Raw genomic sequence first — 14,374 nt, forward strand, 5'->3', positions numbered from 1 at the left:
AATCAATAATTAACATTAGTTTTTACGGGGCAGATAATGCCGTACACCCCACTTGATGTTTGCTTTCTTGTCGGTCTTGACAAATGTGTAAACCGGGGCATCCATTTTAGTCACTTTATCCCGTACTCGTTTTGGAACATGAGTGCGTGCTATTATGAGAGAATCACATTTTCACACCTTATTTCAAAACTAAATCAATCGTTAGGTGAGTATCCAATAATGTCTGTTTGTTCTTACGTATTGTACTTTTTTCTACGATTATGATTTGTTTTCAAATTTCAGTACTTACGAATTTTAGCAGCATACGCAATGCTGAATAAAACGGCAGTGGAACAAATGAGGATAATCTGTAAACATGAATCAAAGGTAAATACATTAGTTTTATCAAATTCTGTTGTCATAATACGTCTGATCATACTTATACATATATGTACGAAAAATTCAGTTTTACAGATCTGTTGAGAATTGTGTAATTATCACTAAATTGGCGGACCAATTTCACTTACTAAACGTAAAAAATCCATTTCTCTATTCGATCTAAAGTCTCTTTCTTCGATCAAAGTCTATTCAGTTCTGAACTTATGATTCGACTGATAGAATCATAAGGCCTTGTCAATTTCATAGAAAGTGACACAACTGAACGGTCCAGGCATATATTTGTCATTTTATTAAACTTTCTCTTGATTCACTCCAATTGCTTGGAGTAGTTTCAAATAACTGAGACCAGAAGAGTTTCTAATTTTTTATCAATCAAAATAAAAGGCTATAAAAACCGCAACTGATGCAATATCATGAATGCATAAAACACCAGGAATGAAATTTTTTTTTTTTTTTTTTGGGAGAATTAATTTTTTTAAATTTAAAGAAAACTCATTGTCTAAACATAGATATTTTCATTTTATTACAAAGTTGTGCACACATAATTCCTAGAATAAATTTAAATCAATTAACAATGATAAAATAAATATTCGCTAATTGTTTCCCATGTGTGGGAAAATTTGTATGCCGTTGTCATACGAATTTCCTTCGTAACATCCAACATAATCAATTCATTATACAAAATTCCCATGTAATTTGTCTTGAGTGAAGAACAGTTGATTTCTGGAGCATTATTTAAGGGGATGCATTCTCTCGCGGCTATTTTCGTTACACATTTTTTGTTTTTTATATTTTATTGACTCATACGAAAATCATGAACGGATTTAAAATTTTCAACGCTACCTTAAATTTAAGTACTTGAAAAAATCTGTTAAAATTCCAACGAAACTTGTAGCCTACCAAACGAAAGATAAACGTATTTAACATTACGTTATTCCTAGTTAATTGACTTGCTTCTTGTAGACATTCCTCGATCTGGTAGGAGGTACAGTTAGATTTACATTGATGACCGATTTTGATACCAAGACAGGTAGAAACACAAAAGAGTAAAGAAAATTTTCTTTTATTTCTAACTAACCAGGTGCCAACTTCGTTTAATACTTCAACTGAAGAGACGAGTACGGGTAGAACTCTGTGTTACAACCAATATTCTGTTTACGTGTCATTCATGTTGTCGTGACTACGCTGCTTATGTTGGTAAGTTTTAGGAATTGGGACGCAACGTCGACTATGAGAGGGTTCAAGTTTAAAAAAAAGATGTGAATGCATCACCTCAATTTACTAGTGTAATGAAAATCATGAGCTTTATTCATTGTCACTGATGTCTTCATCGGTCGTAAATTCGGAATGTTCATCACCAGCATCGACATCCTCCGCTGTTTCTTCGTCAGATATGTCCCATTGTGGGTGCTCTGTTGGTATCTCTGGTGCTTCTTTCACGTCCAGCTATGAACATAAAAGTAATTGTTTAACAGTTCATTATTTTGTATTTAATTCTTTTTCCGTTTCAGGGCATTAATACAAAACCTCAAACAACCAAAATTCACTCACTTTAATGTCTTGAGCTTGATCAAAGCCAATGTAGGAATCACTGCGCAGGCATACAGTGAAGGTGTATAGACCTGGCCAGCGGGGTGCGGTAAACCGCAGCTGCACCTCTTCAAAAGTTGCCAATGATGTCACGTGGACAGGTGCGGTGAGCAGAGTATGACTTTTACGATCACAAATGTAAACCCACCAATATTCCTGCTTTGCTTCTGGGAACAAAGGGCAATGCACTTCGTGCGAGAGCTTGCTTCTGCCCTCTAGAATCTTTTCACGCTTTGAAATTCTCTGCTGAAATCTAGTACAACAAACATGAATTTTAAATAAGCTATCGTACAGTACAGACGGAAATATAAAAGTAGGACAAGAAAACGAGAATGGACTATTAACCAATGACCGTATAATTATGTATACAAAAAATTATACCTCTCCCATTCAGTATCATCATCATCAACCGCAGAGTCCTTTTTATCGTGAGAACTTTCTTCGTCATCACTTCTTTCCGAATCCAATTCAGTGTCACTAGCATCTGAAACGCCCTCCTTATTTGGGTCTTTTTCTGCTTTAGCTTCATCCTTTCTCCTGGCATTTGGCGTATTGTTTTGTTGAGCCGAAGTTACCGTTGCTTGCGCTTGAACGGGCACCGCCTTCTGTGATGGTGCTTTCTTATTTGAACCTTTTTTGTTCGACTTTTTAGGACCCTTTCTTTGCCTCACCCATGCAGGTTTCTTAAGAGTTTGATTCTCTTCTTCTACAGGCTCTTCATTTCCTTCTCCAGCAGCACCAGATTTGCTATCATCGATTATCGTTTGTTCCTTCACAGTATTGTCACCAAACAAGTGTTTCATATCCTTACGTGTGAGAGACACGGTGACTGTCACTATGGCTCCGGCTGTATATACAGTTGGGTTCTCATCGTCGATGACTACGATTAATAAAAAGCATCAGTAATTGTCATATTTAGATTTCTTGTGATAGTGAGTGAAAATTATCAACATCAGCACAAACCTTCTGAGCGAACTTTGAATTCAATATACGGCATGCTGCCAAGAACTTTCATGATATCTTCATATTGACTATCGGTCAGAGCTCTAAGAATCTGACGCCTCTCTTCCCCCTTCAACTGCGCAAACTGTTGGAGACTTTTGATTTGACGCTAGAAAAAATCAATTCAGTTATTCAGTATGTAGTCAAGTCATGTCATAATTTCAGGTAATTTCAGTTACTTGTATCCTTGACTGATTAACATACCTTTTTTGCAAGGAAGTACTTAAGATTATCGTCTGTAATATGGGGTAATTGAAGAAGAGGATTTCTAAATTCCCAAAATCCTTGTACAATCATGGGGCACAACTTCATGCAGTTTTCAATAGTTTCGATACTCGGTAATCGTTGAACTGGAAGAGTAATAATTCGAAGTTAACAACCATTGGTAATTTTAAACCTTTCTATCACACATAGGATTTTTATGTTCATTATACTTACTACGTCTGGCATACGCTAATAATATCAACTGATTGACGCAAGTAACCATTTCTTGTATGAGGTAAGGACACTTTTTAACAATATATTGACGGTCTTTCTCTAATGTTTCCGGATTCAATGGCATCCGAGATAAATGAGCATGAAGTAATGCTCTTGCTTTAAGTGAATAAAGGTAGCACAAGGGTCTCTCTTTGTTCTTAGCTCCTAGATTACTAATCTGCTTTATAAGCTGTAAAAACGAAACCAGTCAGACAATGGCGATAGTTTAAAAAAAGTGACAACTTCTCCAATTAGTGGTAGAAGAAAAACTTACAGCAGGAACCTCTTCATTGTCACCTGGTCTTTCTACAATTTCGTTGTTACGCCCTTTGTAGAATTCATAAGATGCAGCCAGAATCATAATTACCCGTTTTAATGTCATGGAAGGGGTTTTATGGAAGAAGAAATAATACAGTTGTGTGGTATCCAGCAGCACCTGTATCACAATTTTTAGGCGGTCAGAGTATTCAAAGACGGACTATTTTTTCAGGCAATAGGTGAGGGGACGAATCTGTTTACCTGGTCACCAGAATATCGGATACTTCGGTACCACCACATTCCAACGACAGTTGGTAATGCGACCATAAATACAAGAGCATACAGCCCTAGTACCCAAACCGAGTTTTCTTTTTCTACGATCCACGACGGCAGAGCTATTCCGAAACTCATAGCGCCGGGACCATCCGGATTTCCATATTTTTCCCAATTTTTTCTCGCTTCATCGTCAGTCAAGGCCTGATAGGCTGTAAAAGGTAAAATTTTATAATAAATACGTTTGAAACCATACATATTGATATTTTCCTGGACCAAATTTTAATTACCTTTGGTTAATTTCATAAATGCCTTTTCATTTCCAGTTTCTTTGTCTGGATGGAGGATCAGTGATAATTTTCTGTAAGCTTTTTTGATTTCACTTTGTGACGACCCCTAAAATTAAAAGACGTTAGCAGTGGACTTTAATTATTCTATAGCATAGATTAGGGTTTTAGGAAATAAAGAGAAGTTAATATTATTCACCGATGGAACTCCCAAAATTTCAAATGGATCAAAGTTTGCCATCTCGTAGTCAAACTGGGAAACTTTATACGCCAATAATAAAAGAATGACCCAGCCAAGGATGATGAGGGATTTCCTACAATATATAAAAGTATTTCACTATGTTATTACTTCTTTAACATAAACAATATGGTATACATTCTTTTTCAACGGTTTGAAAGACATCTTACGTGAGTAACGCTTTAGTTTCTTTCCAAGGCTCGCTTGATTGCAAGATGATCTTTTTCTTTTTACATCCATCGCATTGGCATTCTCTCGACAGAAGTTCAGGATCTGTTCGAAAACAAAAATAGTGAAATTAGAATAGTTCTGATTGTGGAATTTTTTCTCAGCAAACATGAAATGTCCTTAGCAAAAGTTTGATGATTTCTTGTAAACTGGGATGGAAGAAGCTTGCTTGCTAAATTGAGGCGTTGCAATATCTACCGATATATCGTGTAACATTTTTTCACTTATGGAAAGCAAAAACAAACGGAGCAAAACATAAGAGAAAATCGGAATGCAGCTTAATGCAGCTGCTATTAAAGAAGCATAAACGCCAGACGCGTTCGTGCATAAAATTGGTTAAACTTGAATCCATTTCAAGGGCGGGTCATTGTTCTTTCGCTAATAAGCCATTGAAGCCTGTTTACAAAATCGAATGAGGAATACAGGTGGTGGGATCATAATGACACAATTATTGCCGATGCCAGTAATCACGCGCGCGATGGTATCGGGTGATCTCGGAGAAAAACACCGTTCGTTATAACGGATCGGAGCGATGAAAATCGTGCGAAACGGCTAAACAAACAAGGATGAGGATAATCGAAGAGAAGACAATAACCGGATAGAAGGTTAATTGATATTCTAACCTTGTTTCGGCCGACGTGGCCACAAATAGTATGTCCCAGGTACCAGTAGCAGAGCCAAGAATGATAGAAGGAAGTAAAAAAACGTTCCGCCACTTTCGTCGTACTGAAATTTCTGTCCACTCATTTTAAATCTATTTAATTACTTTAATTTGTTTATTGTAATTTGTATAATCGGAACCCTAATTCCTTCTTTACTTGAATAAATATCCTATACTCTACATTCGCGATGCCATAAGGACCGAGGTTATGTACGCCCGCGTACCGCCGCGTACAAATTCTTCACTATCTTCACGACTCGTCGTCGTCATTCACAGTCATTCATGGGTGTCAGCATGCCAGCGACGCAGCTGCCAACTCATCAGCTAGCAAAGTAACCATTGAACCATTTAATTTCTGGTTATTTCGCGGTAATTATTGCCTGGCTGCGGTGTTGGCATCTCTGCTTTCGAGAGTGGTGAGGCCGCTACGTTCAGGCAAACCGAATGCCGGACGAGATCTGAAAGTTGAATGGTGTGTTGTGATCCCGGTGTCGAAGTCGTTGAAACGGTCCGACTTCGTTTTTAGTAAATCGGAGGTGACAAGGTGTATTTTTACCAATCATGTATAACCCGATCGACGGCATTTCATCCTAGGCTGTAGCCTGAATTTTAATTGATAATCGACGAGACGATGAACATTACGTGCTGCATTTGTGCCGAGCTTCTTGTACCCTCGGACGATGTAACTTTCACACCATGCGGACATTTCTTTCATTTTGTATGCGTTACTCACTGGTTGGAAAGGTATCATTGATTCACAATTGATTAAATAATGTGTTATTTCAACGTACCTACCTCATATATTATCAAGTATAATTCAACACAAAGGGCCTTACGTGTACCGGTCTCCCGCGCTGATCTGCAATCTTACATTTATTCACTATTTTGCGACAAATCTGATAGAGATACGTTTTTTATTATTACAACAAAATTCTCGTTCTTAAATACACCTACAGATAGTTATTTAACTCTAATTTCTTCATCGGTGAACGCAGGGTCCTTTGGCTAAGGACATAGGGGTCATTATTGTTGTTATGATCTTGTCTACTGTTATATCAATTTGTTTATTAATTTTTTGCAACCTTGCCAGGTCCAAGACTTGCCCGCAATGCCGAACAAAGGTCACAGAAAAAACAATCCACAGAGCGTATTTCAATTTTTCGAACACAGACACAAATCGAGAAGATGTTGGACAGCTTCATAGTAAAATTGACAGTTTGAAATTTGAAATCAAACTAAAAGATTTGGATATTAAAAATTGCGGAGAAGAGAATGCAAAGTTTAAGGCACAAAACACCGGTCTTCGGGCAGAAGTTAAGAAACTTGAAGTTGAAATCGAGAAACACAGGTCTGCCATTTACGCCCTTAAGGAGCAAGCCAAATATTTGAAAGAAAAAAGCTCTGATGCTTATGCGGCTCAGAAAGAAGTTGTTAGGTTGAAAGCATGTCTTCAACAATGTCACCAGTAAGCAAATGTAGTTTAAGAGTGCAATTTATGGTAATTTTTAAAGAGAAATGTTGAGCAACAATCACACAAGTTGATGAAATAAACTTCGCCTTCTATCAATGCAGGCTTCTGAACCTTAAAGAAAAAATAAAAACTGAACCTAATGAATTGTTATTATGGTTACAGAATACAAACACTCATAACTGGTTCACAAGTCGAGGTAGACAAAATGCTCAGTGAATCACATGACAGAGAGTCACTTGTTACATATCTTTCCATAATGAAACGGTAATTACATACTAAAAAACTACCCGAATTCAAATAATCAAGTGATACCTGAAACACCTATAAGAATATTTACTCAAATGGCCATTGCAGGGAAATGAGCTGCAGCTTACAGAGGCGCAAAGAAATCCGAGAAAGAGTCAGAAAGCTACAAGAAGAACTTCTTGTTGTCAAATCTGAGCGCAACGATCTTATGCGCAAAGAAACCAAATTCAGGTATCAAATTTTTATGTTACTTGTTAGTTTTTTGTTTTTATTATTACAGATAATTATTCCCTTTTAGCATAAATGATGCATCTACTCACTGCCTTTCAACTTGTTCTTACATACAATATTCTCAATAATATACACTATATACAGCACGTTTTTTTCTTTCTTTGCTTGCTCTATTCTTTTCCTTCGCGCTTCAAACTTAAGCTTTTCATTACGATGCGTATATCTTATATACTGTGCACATTAGCTCCAGTGACTTGTGTTTGCTTTCTTCCCTTCCTCTTATATTGGCATATTACACCTCCCTTCCAGTCCTCCAGCCATCCTTGTCCTTTCCAGATCTCCACTATAATCTTTCTCAATCTCTTCCTGACGTTTTCACCTGTGTATTTCCATGTCTTGTTCCTTACTCCGTCCATGTCTGCACTCTTTTTCGTTTTCACTTTTCTCATTACCTCCACAGTTACTTACCTTTTAATTTCTCCCGTCTCGGTCCTTTCCGTCTCCATCCTCTCCTCTCCACCATTTTTATTTTCTGATCCTTCCAGATGAAATATTGTTTCCACTTATCTACTATTATGATCGTTAACGTTGATTAGACTTTGCAATTATTAGCAATGTATGTTAGTCATTTTTAATCAACACGAAAAATATCATTTCTGTTCCAGACAATTGGAGGCAAACTTGAGTCATTGTGAGAATGAGAAGAAATCGTTGGAATTAAAACTCGACGAAATCAAAAAACAACTTGCTTCCAATACTACATTGCGAACCAGCGAAGACATTCAGCGATATATTGCTGAAAGTCCAGCTCCAGAAAGCATGAAAGCTTCTAAGAAGCGTGCAACAGTACCTGCTAGCATCGAATCCGACGTTGAAACAGTAATTGCAGTTACAGAATTATATTCTACCGAATAATGACTGATTTTTTCTGACAATACAAAATACACATAATCATAATGTAATTTAAGGATGATTCACCAAGTGTCATCCAAAGTCCAACTCCACGGAAACTAAAGATATTGAGAAAGTCAGTGGTAATACCTGATACCCCGGAACTCAACCTTAAGGTAATTTTATTTTACAAAATTTCTTTGTGACTAGTTCATGATTACTGCTCAGTTTTTGTAGAGCTATGAAGTATGATCTCTCTATGATTCAGATTTCAATTATTTTCAGAATTAAAATTTTCTAGAATAGATTAATCCTTTATTAATAGTGTGGAATTTTATGAGAATACAACTCACATATATTCATGTAATTTAAGGATGATTCATCGAATGCCGTTCAGAATCCAACTTCGAGAAGAATGAAGATATTGAGGAAACCATTGGTAATAACTGATACACCTGAATCCGACGTCACGGTAATTTTGCTCTACCAAACTTCATTTATAACTAGTTTATGATAGTCACCCAGTTTCTGTAGAGCTGTGAAGTATGATTTATCTTGGATTCAAGTTTCAATCTCCAACATGTGCAATGCGAAATTTATATTTATGGCCTTGAATGTTCCGGTAAGTGTGTGTATTATTTAACGTATGATTTATGTAAAGCCTTCAGTATGCGGTAAAAAATCTGACGATGAGGCATCGTCGCCATATCTACCTGTCAAGTCTCAAGGTGTTGGCGTCTATTCAATATTGAGTCAGAGTAGCAGAGTTAGACCCTCGAGTTCAAGTCTCTCGATTTTGGCAAAGAAACCAAGACTTGATCTTTCACAGGTAAAGAATATTTATTTCCATTCACGAATATACGTCTTTCTATAACATCTCAGTGCTTCATGTATTATCACCAATGAATTTTATACGTTATGATGTGACGTTTGCGAATTTTTCTGGACTTAGAAGGGGGCAAAATCTAAGGAGCTGCAGTACGACGGTTTCGGTGGACATTCAAAAGTCGATGATTTTCCGAGTCCGATTTTAAAGTGTAAGAAAAAGAAGAATAACTTGATGTCAGTCAGAGTAAAACGGTCTAAAACCAGTGACGACAACAATAAAAAGCTCGATAAATTTTTTATTGACTTAACATAGGGAGGTCCGAATATCTTTTTAACTGTACATACATGAACAAGCTGTTTTAACAATACCAGTGAAGTTAGGAGACTGAAGCAAGATATATATGTTTCTTAATCTATATTATTCAATCTGTACCTAATAGCGAATATGCTTATATCATTTTTTAATCTCAATTATCGGTATTTATATTTATTTAATAAGTGAATTGAACAAATTTGCGCTACAGGTGATTCTAAGTTCTTCAACAATCGTGCGAATTGCTAACGTATTCCAATTAAATGCAACCCGTGTTTCGTATAATACTCCAAGATTATTACCCTGGCATAATTTGATATCTGCCAAAGTTTGTGTTCAGTTAAAATGCAACCAGTCGGTAATCCTGGCGGTGGCGTCGTCCTGGTGGCGATTCTACGAATCAGATTCGTCGCACTCAGAAAGTAAGAGGGTCGCAATAGAACGGGCGGGAGTAATTATGAAACGTGAAAAACGACGTTGTTTTGACCCTAGAAATTAACCCCTCATTTTCACACATTGTATTATTTACTCTTTACGTATTCAGAAGTTTTACCATAAAATTCTGGTCATGATAATTAAATAAATTTTTTTTAAAAACTAAGTGTACAATCAAATGTTAAAGTCGAGCAAGAGTGAATCAAAACCAAACTTCATCCAAGTTGAACAAAAATAAACGTTAAAAATGGTGATGGGAAACCGAAATCTGTCCGAGAACCAGGCAACCTTTTATCCTCCTTCTTTAAATCCGGCATACATGGGCGCTCATCCGCCAATTAAAGTCGGAGGTTCATCCTACGAAGGGGGAACAGTCAGCTACTTCCAAAGTTACAGAAACGAGACTCTGTCCAGGTTTTCGGTGAGCCTTTACACTTATGACGATTCGACGATTCAACGAATACGACGATTGACAAACATAATGAATCAATGTTCCAAGAAAGATGCCACCTTACGAATGGGGACTGCAAAGCACCCCTTACAGTCCAAGACCGGATTTAGTTGCTGCCGCGAAAGTACGTGACTACAACAGGTCCTTGTCGGTCCCACGAAATAACATCACAACGATTGATGCAGGACGCATGCGGGAAATCGATGACCTGTACAAGGTGAGACAGTCTTGAAAAACACATACTTTTCAGGGCGTTCAATTTGAAGAACTGAAGCGTAAATCAATGGCGAAGTTTAACAGCCAAAAAACGCAGAGACTTAACTCGAAGATTTATAGGCCTGGCACCGCGTTCGTCTCCGAGCTGTTCAGGATTTATGAATTTCTTTCTTCAGGGCGTGCAAATGCATCGTCAACAGTACAAGGACCATACAGGATCCCTCCACCCGTTGAGCTTCTTCAAAGCGGACGAGTATCCGTTCCAGTGTTCCCCGACATTGGTACCCACCTACTTTTCCAAGCATCCGGAAACCTACACGGAGTACAAGCGACCTCCCGTCCTTCCTCTGACCTTTGAGAGGGCGACCAAGACCCCGTACATGCCCGAATTCGCCTTCCCGGGAATTTATTCTCCCGGCAACTGTATCGCCTACAAACGCTAATCTTTGGTTGTTTACGAGAGAAGCCGATTCTTCGAGACCATTTGCAATCTCTAAGGGATAGGAAGTCGCATGCTTCGACAGGGTAAAGAAATTTTTACATCGTTCTTGAAATAATTTAATACACTTATGACAAAATAATTTTCATCCAAAAGCCAATCGCGCAATCAGAGATTTTGTAACGAATTACCCTGACTAGAATATGATTTTGATCCACTAACTGTTGCAATATTCGATGTACTTTCTACGGCAATTGAACGGTAATTACGAACTAAAACTGTTTAATCAATAAAACTTCGGTACTTTTCATTCCGTGTGTTAGTCATGGCGTTCGCTGACACGTAGGAATTTAAACCACGGTGCTCTCGTAGAATTCCGTTCCAACTGATAGACTTGTTTCGTAATTATACCCACGACAGTATACTTTCCTCGTAGCTAAGGCATGAATCTGAACGTGAGCGTGAATTCTGGCATCCTGGAAACGATGTGTACGAACTCTTGAGGCGCAATACTTCCGGTATGGTCCATGTCCATCTCTTGAAGCACCTATAAAAAGTACGGGGAAAAAGCCCCCTGAATATATCGAAATTCTTTTACAGTTTAATCGTGAATTATACGGCTCGATAAATCTTGGAAGGAAACTCAACTGCAATTAATTATGTCACAGAGGGATAATCGATGCAGATACATGCACATATTTTTAGATTTTGGTATACATACTGCAGCTGTATGTACTCACCGCTTGGGCAATGTACTCGGAACTTGGCCGATCAATTCGAGGCTCGCTGTTCTCGTTTAAACCAGTTAATCTCTCTATAGATTCGATCAAATCATCAAGCGACAGCTGATTATCGCCGTCGAAGTCTGAAAGAGTACGGAAATCATTCGGTCTTTGAAAAATATTAAAGTGGAAAAAAACCTTCAATGCACGAATACCACATGACGAATTTTCCATTGAAACTGATGTACTATAAATATTAAATACATCGATTAAGATCGCTTTGACGACAATGATCATTACCGAAAATTCGAAATGCCCAAGCGGCTCGGACCTCCTCAGGGCAGTTTTCCGAAAGTGCAGAACACAAGTCGAGAGTGTCCTCGAAGCTAAAATGACCGTCTTGTTCCGAAGAGAAGACCCTCATGATTGAATCGCGGAAAGGATTATGCTGAAAATGTGATAAAAAGATCAAATGAACAATGGCTTGTTGTCGACAAATAAAACCAATATACGTAGCTGAATATTTCCTACCCGTATCGCTGGAAAAATCTTGACAATATGTTCGACAGGGAATCTGTGTTTAAAATCTTCATTCAATTCTTCCGGTCCCAAAGTTTTGAAGAGCTTGTAAATGCTGAAAATAAGACATTTTCTTTATTCCAGTATTCCAATGTTGACGAGAACGCGATTTCGACTTACTGCATGATTTCGGCTTTCGTTAAAAAAGTCAGCTGGCAATACTCCTCCAACTTTTCCTGGGTAATTTGTTTTGTACTAACTGAGCTCCCCATGATTCCAGATTTCTGAGGATTAATCGAACCTCAAATTAGCCACCATTAACGTTTAACAGTCTCCACCCTCTCGGACAAAGGTTGATAATATTCGAAACCCAGCTATAATTTCTTCACTTACTTGTTAATTTTTCAAAGTCTGTTCCGAGCAGATAATTTAGACGAACTTTTCCCCCGTTTCGGGCAATCAATTGTCATGCGTCACCTGGTAATACAATTGTTAAAATACCACCTTATCATTTTAACTTCCGATTTATCTCGCCGCGGTGAGCGTCAAAAGGTTATTTTTTCATCGTTGTTGAAAAATTATTGTAAAACGAATCCTCAACAATTTTCTCCATTTTAACATGCGATTCGAGCCGATAACAGATCTAATATTTTATACCATTTCATCATTCCATTCTCTGCAATGATTGCAAAGAAATTGCGAGAAAGAAAAAATTCACAAGTACAGTAATCTACGCGATTTTTTCAGCACGTTCGCGTCCGCACCTCCACCTTATGACGCAACACGTTATGACGTATTTGTATGTGTATCGGAGCAATAAGGCACGGTATTGACACGAGTATATTTATACATTGCAACGCGTGTGATACAGACCTTGCTGTTGGAAAATATGCTCGATGTCTTCCATAAAAATGTCTACACACTGCCGGACAATATGCGCAACAAGCCTTAGTCAGTCGAGAGAGCGAGATATCGGATTGGTGTGTCAACATTTATCTTGAAAGGAAACACACGAACACGTACGTTTACACACATCCTCGCTGATTCGTAATCTACGTGGTTTTTACTCCCGAGTACGTGCGTCAAATACGCGAGGTGTTTCACCTGCGTGTTTTTTACTTTGGCTTTTATCCAATCGAACCACGGGCTCCGCAGCGTCTGATAAGACCTTATCGCGACGGCGTGTTCATATCTGATGAGCGAGATTGCAAGTGTGTTTTACTCTGACTCACCGGCGATTCATTCGCTCGATTTGAATAACACTCACAATCCGTTTCCCGGTTTGTCTTCGTCTATTGACCGAACGCCACCAGTTTATAAAGAGGATAAAAGTCGAGGCCGTGAAGCATGCTGCAGACTCTGGCTACGAGCCGTTACGCAAGTGCCTCTGTAGCTCGGCTTGTACCCAAGTTTTTCGTGAAAAAGTTGCTCGAGTAGTTGTAAAATAATTGAAAGACCGCTCGAAACGAGTATCGGATTAATTTGCATTGAAAAGGTCACTTTACGGAGCCGAGGAATATCATTCCGAAATTGCCTGTTTGGCTGAAATGCCCGAGGCTTATCTGGAAATCGTATGAACGCGGTATTTGATCATTCGACCGCACGGCCACTTGAAATAATTATTAGTAACCGAATACAGAGAATTTTCCACTAGACGGCAAATGCGTTTACAGCCTGCACAAATCGCCGCGGGAGTTTGAATTAATTTATCAACAACCAGGGATTATTGGGATTTCAATCAAATGCTAATAACTTATAAATTTATGCGGAAGTTAATAGCGGGAAAGTTAGAAACCACACCCGGTCCAATCAGTCGGGTAATTAATTCACCGCATCCGGTTAATTACTTTTGCATAAAAATTTTAGCCTTCAATATGTGAGAGGTTTTCGCTGTTGGAAATAATTGCGAAAATTCTATCAATGAACTAACATATAGAGGTGGAAACGACAACAAGAAAAATAAAAATAAAAATCGAGAGCTCGATCATCGCGAAAGCGGAAAAACTCTACGGACCAACAAAGTCGATAAGCCGTTCCGATTTGCGATATCGCTTCGCTGCGGAACGGCGGCATTTGTGGAAACCATGCAGGGTACCAGAGAGACCAGAACCATAGAGGGTGATGTATCGATGTGTCAACGGCAAGTATATGTCATGGCACGTCTATTGCATCCCATCGAACCACTGCTCGGTTTGGTTTGTGACCTGTGAACCGTTTCAA

The 14,374-nt window shown here is 38.3% G+C and overlaps 4 protein-coding genes across 5 annotated transcripts; 2 read left to right on the forward strand and 2 right to left on the reverse strand.

Moving 5' to 3' along the window:
- Window positions 1-8: 8 nt before the first annotated feature.
- On the reverse strand, window positions 9-5,672 carry LOC124174912 (translocation protein SEC63 homolog). Of its 2 annotated transcripts, XR_006869033.1 has the most exons (14): window positions 5,355-5,672; window positions 4,674-4,776; window positions 4,465-4,579; window positions 4,269-4,374; window positions 3,967-4,190; window positions 3,722-3,883; window positions 3,409-3,637; window positions 3,175-3,320; window positions 2,932-3,079; window positions 2,350-2,848; window positions 1,930-2,221; window positions 1,651-1,824; window positions 290-347; window positions 9-149 (listed from the first exon to the last, which is right to left on the reverse strand). XR_006869033.1 is itself a non-coding variant. In XM_046554555.1 (12 exons), the coding sequence occupies exons 1-12, from the start codon at window positions 5,476-5,478 to the stop codon at window positions 1,684-1,686; spliced, it is 2,289 nt and encodes a 762-aa protein (XP_046410511.1). In that variant the 5' UTR covers window positions 5,479-5,672; the 3' UTR covers window positions 879-1,683. The 2 variants fall into 2 exon arrangements, 1 of the variants encoding a protein (XP_046410511.1); XM_046554555.1 differs by lacking the exons at window positions 9-149; window positions 290-347 and having other exon boundaries at window positions 879-1,824.
- A 150-nt stretch (window positions 5,673-5,822) lies between these two features.
- On the forward strand, window positions 5,823-9,920 carry LOC124174946 (E3 ubiquitin-protein ligase TRAIP). Its single transcript, XM_046554637.1, has 9 exons — window positions 5,823-6,136; window positions 6,483-6,857; window positions 7,026-7,127; window positions 7,218-7,340; window positions 8,006-8,219; window positions 8,309-8,407; window positions 8,605-8,703; window positions 8,893-9,060; window positions 9,184-9,920. Exons 1-9 carry the CDS (start codon window positions 6,024-6,026, stop codon window positions 9,370-9,372), a joined length of 1,482 nt encoding a protein of 493 aa, XP_046410593.1. The 5' UTR covers window positions 5,823-6,023; the 3' UTR covers window positions 9,373-9,920.
- A 134-nt stretch (window positions 9,921-10,054) lies between these two features.
- Window positions 10,055-11,223, forward strand: LOC124174958 (protein FAM166C-like). The gene is made up of 3 exons (XM_046554663.1): window positions 10,055-10,228; window positions 10,311-10,475; window positions 10,651-11,223. The coding sequence occupies exons 1-3, from the start codon at window positions 10,055-10,057 to the stop codon at window positions 10,915-10,917; spliced, it is 606 nt and encodes a 201-aa protein (XP_046410619.1). The 3' UTR covers window positions 10,918-11,223.
- LOC124174960 (calcium and integrin-binding protein 1-like) lies at window positions 11,020-13,457 on the reverse strand. Its single transcript, XM_046554678.1, has 7 exons — window positions 13,028-13,457; window positions 12,548-12,631; window positions 12,335-12,438; window positions 12,167-12,269; window positions 11,936-12,083; window positions 11,654-11,778; window positions 11,020-11,460 (listed from the first exon to the last, which is right to left on the reverse strand). Exons 3-7 carry the CDS (start codon window positions 12,424-12,426, stop codon window positions 11,350-11,352), a joined length of 579 nt encoding a protein of 192 aa, XP_046410634.1. The 5' UTR covers window positions 12,427-12,438; window positions 12,548-12,631; window positions 13,028-13,457; the 3' UTR covers window positions 11,020-11,349.
- Between the last annotated feature and the right edge of the window lie 917 nt (window positions 13,458-14,374).

The sequence above is a fragment of the Neodiprion fabricii genome, chromosome 1 (assembly GCF_021155785.1).
Source record: "Neodiprion fabricii isolate iyNeoFabr1 chromosome 1, iyNeoFabr1.1, whole genome shotgun sequence".
In the NCBI taxonomy this organism is placed as follows: Eukaryota; Metazoa; Arthropoda; class Insecta; order Hymenoptera; family Diprionidae; genus Neodiprion; species Neodiprion fabricii.

What these genes read in the sequence shown, in the direction of transcription:
- LOC124174912 (XM_046554555.1), bottom strand. Translation starts at nt 5,478, where the DNA reads ATGAGTGGACAGAAATTTCAGTACGACGAAAGTGGCGGAACGTTTTTT. An exon ending in GCCACGTCGGCCGAAACAAG is followed by an intron (nt 4,777 to 5,354) that starts GTTAGAATATCA and finishes GTTTTCGAACAG; the next exon opens with ATCCTGAACTTCTGTCGAGA. An exon ending in GAAACTAAAGCGTTACTCAC is followed by an intron (nt 4,580 to 4,673) that starts GTAAGATGTCTT and finishes TATATATTGTAG; the next exon opens with GAAATCCCTCATCATCCTTG.
- LOC124174946 (XM_046554637.1), top strand. Translation starts at nt 6,024, where the DNA reads ATGAACATTACGTGCTGCATTTGTGCCGAGCTTCTTGTACCCTCGGAC. An exon ending in CGCAAAGAAACCAAATTCAG is followed by an intron (nt 7,341 to 8,005) that starts GTATCAAATTTT and finishes TTTCTGTTCCAG; the next exon opens with ACAATTGGAGGCAAACTTGA. An exon ending in CACCTGAATCCGACGTCACG is followed by an intron (nt 8,704 to 8,892) that starts GTAATTTTGCTC and finishes ATTTATGTAAAG; the next exon opens with CCTTCAGTATGCGGTAAAAA.
- LOC124174958 (XM_046554663.1), top strand. Translation starts at nt 10,055, where the DNA reads ATGGTGATGGGAAACCGAAATCTGTCCGAGAACCAGGCAACCTTTTAT. An exon ending in AGACTCTGTCCAGGTTTTCG is followed by an intron (nt 10,229 to 10,310) that starts GTGAGCCTTTAC and finishes GTTCCAAGAAAG; the next exon opens with ATGCCACCTTACGAATGGGG. An exon ending in AAATCGATGACCTGTACAAG is followed by an intron (nt 10,476 to 10,650) that starts GTGAGACAGTCT and finishes TTCTTTCTTCAG; the next exon opens with GGCGTGCAAATGCATCGTCA.
- LOC124174960 (XM_046554678.1), bottom strand. Translation starts at nt 12,426, where the DNA reads ATGGGGAGCTCAGTTAGTACAAAACAAATTACCCAGGAAAAGTTGGAG. An exon ending in ACGAAAGCCGAAATCATGCA is followed by an intron (nt 12,270 to 12,334) that starts GTAAGTCGAAAT and finishes TCTTATTTTCAG; the next exon opens with CATTTACAAGCTCTTCAAAA. An exon ending in CCGAGTACATTGCCCAAGCG is followed by an intron (nt 11,461 to 11,653) that starts GTGAGTACATAC and finishes TACTTTTTATAG; the next exon opens with GTGCTTCAAGAGATGGACAT.